This window comes from Chenopodium album, chromosome 21, assembly GCF_948465745.1.
Source record: "Chenopodium album chromosome 21, dcCheAlbu1.1, whole genome shotgun sequence".
Classification (NCBI taxonomy): domain Eukaryota; kingdom Viridiplantae; phylum Streptophyta; class Magnoliopsida; order Caryophyllales; family Amaranthaceae; genus Chenopodium; species Chenopodium album.
Window position 1 is genome coordinate 37,151,102 of NC_137854.1, and position 4,933 is coordinate 37,156,034.

At 34.1% G+C, this 4,933-nt stretch overlaps 1 protein-coding gene across 1 annotated transcript; it reads right to left on the reverse strand.

Annotated features, from left to right (window-relative positions):
- Positions 1–584: 584 nt before the first annotated feature.
- LOC145601969 (cytochrome P450 86B1-like) lies at positions 585–3,166 on the reverse strand. Its single transcript, XM_081658068.1, has 2 exons — positions 2,556–3,166; positions 585–1,917 (listed from the first exon to the last, which is right to left on the reverse strand). The coding sequence occupies exons 1-2, from the start codon at positions 3,054–3,056 to the stop codon at positions 835–837; spliced, it is 1,584 nt and encodes a 527-aa protein (XP_081514194.1). The 5' UTR covers positions 3,057–3,166; the 3' UTR covers positions 585–834.
- Positions 3,167–4,933: the final 1,767 nt, after the last annotated feature.

Genomic DNA, 4,933 nt, shown 5'->3' on the forward strand with positions numbered 1-4,933 from the left:
GCCACTACGAATCTACAATGCATATATTTTGGGTATTACTATACATGGAATTCTATCACATCACATCCAAACTATTCAAGCTCCATGATTCTTGATAGGAAATGGACGAGTCTAGAGTAAAAAGTGAACTACATGTAAATAAAGTAGTCAATGTAAAGTTTTGTACAAGAAAATTTGTATCGAAAGTCTTTTTTTATAAGTGAAGTATTATTATCTGATACTCGTACTTAACGTATACGTATATTATAACTCGTATGGGTAGTATATAATCTTATTAGGTAACCAAATATAGAAGTCTAGACCCGAACGGTCGATGTCCATCTTCGTGTTGTGGGATGCAGTGTGAGATGTAACATTGTAACATGTAAAGTAGTAGGTGAAGTTTATGTTGTGTTTTTGGGCTTTACAAACTGTTGAGCTAGGTAGTAGACTGGTAGTTGGTGCTCAAACTTTTGAACTAACTAGAACTCTTCCAGTTAAGCTAAAATTTATTACTTGTGTATAGGATAAATTTGTTACAATCTTTTTTCAAGATTTCATATACATTAATAAAAAAAACATTACATTTAGACATATAATACATTTCCCATAATAAGATTGAAAGACATTTTTCACACAAGTTTTCACCTACAAGCCAAGGGTTCAAGCCTCGGCTCACCTCCACTGTCAGAGTTTATCTGATCTCCTAATGAATCCTGATTTCAAATCTTTGATATAAACAGACAAAAAAAAAAAAAAAAAAAAAAAAACACAATAGTACGTATCATACTATTATAATGCTTTACATTTAAGAGCAACTTAAGAACATTAAACTTTGAGCTCAAAGTACTAGTATCATTTACCTACAAGTTGCCTAGGCTCAAAGGTAACTGATAAACCATGCTTCATATAAAGAGTAGTAGTAACCTTAGGAGTTATAACTTGACCTTCAACAACCTTAACTTTATACCTTAGAAGAATTGAAGCAGCCACCATTTTCATCTGTGTATAAGCAAACTTCTTCCCAACACAAAGTCGCGGTCCAGCATTGAACACAACATACCTAAACTGATTTTCGCTAACAAATTCTCCATCTTTGAACCATCTTTCCGGCCTAAACTCCGAGCTATCTTCACCCCAAATCGACTTCAGCCTCCCCATCGCGTAGACATGATACAAGACTCTATGACCCTTTGGAATTTTCATACCATCCGGAAAAACATCATCTTCCTTAGCTTGTTTAAAGTCAATTGGTACCGAAGGGTAGAGTCTAAGGGACTCGGATAATGCAGCTTGTAAGTACACCATTTTGTCCAAATCCTCTGCTTGAAAAACAACATCATTTAGTCCATCTTTCGTCTCCCTTTGAGATAAAATCGCGGTAATTTCATCCAAGATTTTAGCCTCAACATTCGGGTGTTCATGTACTAGCCAAAAGAACCAGACTAATGCCACGGAACTTGTGTCGCGCCCTGCTAGGATAAAACTTATACAAAAGTCCTTAAGAAATTTATCAGTAAAATTCTTTGTAGAATTTTTACTAAGCTGATGTTCTTGCATTTTGATTAGCCTAGATAAAAGATCACAAGGATCGCGATCTAATTTACCGGGCTTATTTAAATCAGCCTTACGATTTTTAACCGTGGTTTCAGCAAATTCATGTACAATTGTTACGGCGTTTTTGAGCTTATTTTCTTTGCTTACGTTAAACAATCTCATTGTCTTCCAAATAAAGGCTGGTACCAAGAACCTGAACAGAGAATACTCTGTTGCATCCTCGAATGCTTTCGCAAAGGGGATGTCCGGTAAATCGAGGGCTAAACAACCAGGATCGACACCAAAAGCCGCCACACACACGTTGTCGAACGTGAAACGAAGTAGCAATTCTTGAAGGTCAATTGTGTGGTTTCTTGATGAGTTAACTTGCTTCTCTATAACCTTCAGTTAAGAAATGAAAAATCAATGTTACATGTCAAGATTATTAAATTTAATTTGATGATAAACAAAGACTATGCTTCAATTCAATTTGTTTAAAATCACTTACTCCTATAGAATTGTCAAATGTTGTACAATAACATTTGAGTTTACAGCATAATTTTGTAACCCAATTTTAAATTATATAACACTATTGTCTTTAGTGTTAACCCAATTGCACCTAACTTACGGTCCGGACTAGAATGCAGCCGAACCCATAAGCCATATATGTAATTTTTATAATTTATCTAAAAAATTAGCTAATAAGTTGGCCTAGGTCGGCTAATTAAGTTGGTGGCCCAAATTAAGATAGAGTTTGATAATATACGACCCACTTGACCACTTTCTAGGAAGAACGGTCTAAGCCAAGACAGATAGCAATATCAAGTAACCTCAAATTAACCCAACCTACTAGTCATCCCTACTATTCACTTTAACAAGGCTCTTCTCATCAATAAGCCAAGAAAAGTGCAATCTTGTACCCCACCATCTAATTGTGACCCAACAACTACTTTAATAATACTCTGTACCAAGTAACAATAAATTTAACCAATAAATTAAAAAAAAAAAAAAAAAAAAAGAAAGGTTAAGAAGTACCATGCCTTAAGTAATTTATCATGCACAAGACTTTGCATGGTCCTCAAAGAGTATTGCACGAACCGACTAGTATGCATCTCAGACGTAGCAATCCGGCGTTGCTCCTTCCAGTTGTCGTCATCGGAGTTAAAAATGCCATCGCCGAGAAGCTCTCGAAACCTTTCTCTATAGTACACACCCTTAGGAAAGTTCTTAAACTTAGTCTTAAGTATATATTCAATCTTAATAGGATCAGCAATCATAATTCCTGGAAATCCACCTAAAAAACCTCTAACCCTATAACTTCCTTTACTTTTTTCTAAGGCTTTTGTGTTCCATTCATGAATTTCATGGTAATGAAGGGCAAAAGATGGGATCATGCCAACAATAGGCCATAAAGTGGGCCCTAATTTGTTTGTGATTTTTTCATGGATGCATGAGACTATGAAGAATCCAAGTAATGCTAAAAGTATATCAGAAATTTGTATTTGGCTTAATATATTTGTTACAAAGTTTATAATTTCCATTTTTTTTTAGGTTTTAGTATGTGTGAAAATGGTTAGATATGAAGTGATGAAAAAAATAGGGAAGAATTGAGTGGATATTTGGATTGGGATAGATGAGGAAGAATGGCAACTTTATAGTGTCATGGTTGCAATGACAAATTTGGAGTATTTGGGTTTATATAATGCATGAGGAGTGTTGTGATGTGACTTTTGGACTTTCTAGGACTTTTTTTTTCTCAAGGAGTTAATGTTGGGTAGTTGTTAGTGTTCTACTGTTCTTAATTAAAAATTTACAAGTAATATTGTTTTACATTCGACCTACCATATGTCCATATTCATTAGTTCTTTTTCTAGTACGTACATTGTATTCCTTATTTGCCTGAGTTAAGTATAATACAGGGGACTCAATTCTTGCAAAATGTGGGAAAAGGGGACTCTATTTATTTTATAGAGGAAAAGGGGACTAGGGTTAAATTTCTGGTGTTATGGGGTATTTTCAGGTGACTTAACTCACCTTTAACCCAAGAAGAATTAAGTCCCCTCACTATTGCCTTGATTATATTACCAGACAAATTCAATCCCTTCATTAATAATTTCTGCTGATTGTTTTGAAAATATGGTTGTTTGAAATTAAGAAAGTACAACAACAATACAAAAGCTTTGTTCTTGAAATTTTTTTAATGTTTGTTATCCAAAAAAAAAAAAAAAATTCTTTCAATAATTTTTTAATGTTCTTCATCTCTCTGGTTTGTAGCTTATTTGTCTTGCATTTGTAGTAGAAGCACACATCGTAATTTTAGTGAAGGCTTGTAGGGCCCTAATTTTTTTTTTAAAAAAAAATAAAAAAAAATTATCGATAAGCCTAGTGTATATTGCGACAGAAGGTCATTAAGGAGAGTTTCTAAGAAAGTCAAGCATCCTTTTATGAGATTTCTAATATGCCCAAACTATAAACAAGTGGATGGGTGTGATTATATTAGGTGGTAGGTTGGTTGACAGTCCACGTGAGTCAGAGTTAGTTTATGAGATGGTCATGATTTTAATTAAAGAGAAATGTGGAGTTAGAAGGTCGAGAATGTAATGAAGATGATGAAGAAAATAAACATTCAAAGTATTGTAATTTTATGCTTTATTTTTGTTCCAAAAAGAGGAAGGAACTCTTTTTTTTTTTGTTGGTCTTAAATTAAAATATTTACCAGAAAAAAAAAAAAAAAAAAAAACATACTCCTTTTTTTTAGTTGACCAAAGTGACTCAATTGTTTAACCAAGGGGACTCAATTCTTTAACCAAGGGGACTCAATTCTTTCCCTTATTTAATTAGAACCCACCGAAAACCCAAACCCATTCTAGCCCAGTCCCTTTTCTCTCTATAAAATAAATAGAGTCCCCTTTTCCCACATTTTGCAAGAATTGAGTCTCTTGTTTTATACTTAACTCCTATTTGCCTTAATTTTTTTTTGTTCTGTTTATTTGGAAGACTTTTAAGAATATAAAAGTAAAATAAAATACATACTTTTCGTATATATTATACTCCCTCCGTCCCCTATTGATGGTCACTTTTGCTAAAAAATTACGGGAATTAAGGAGAAATAAAGAAAGTACATTGAAAAAGTAAATTTACATTGGGTATGCAAAAAAGTAGAGAGTAGTTTTGTAAAAAAGTAAATAAAGAAACTACTCCCTTCATATATATATATATGAAGGGAGTAGTTTTGTAACACCCCGACCCCAAACAAATTAGGGAGGGGCCTATTGTCACAAAATGTGCATCAAGGGCCAATAACTGTCCCCACAAAGCAAGTCAAGTTCTTCTGGCGCATTTTGCGCTCACTCATGCGAACCCCGAGGAAACTTCCTAGGAGGTACTCATCCCAAAACTACTCCTACCCAAGCACGCT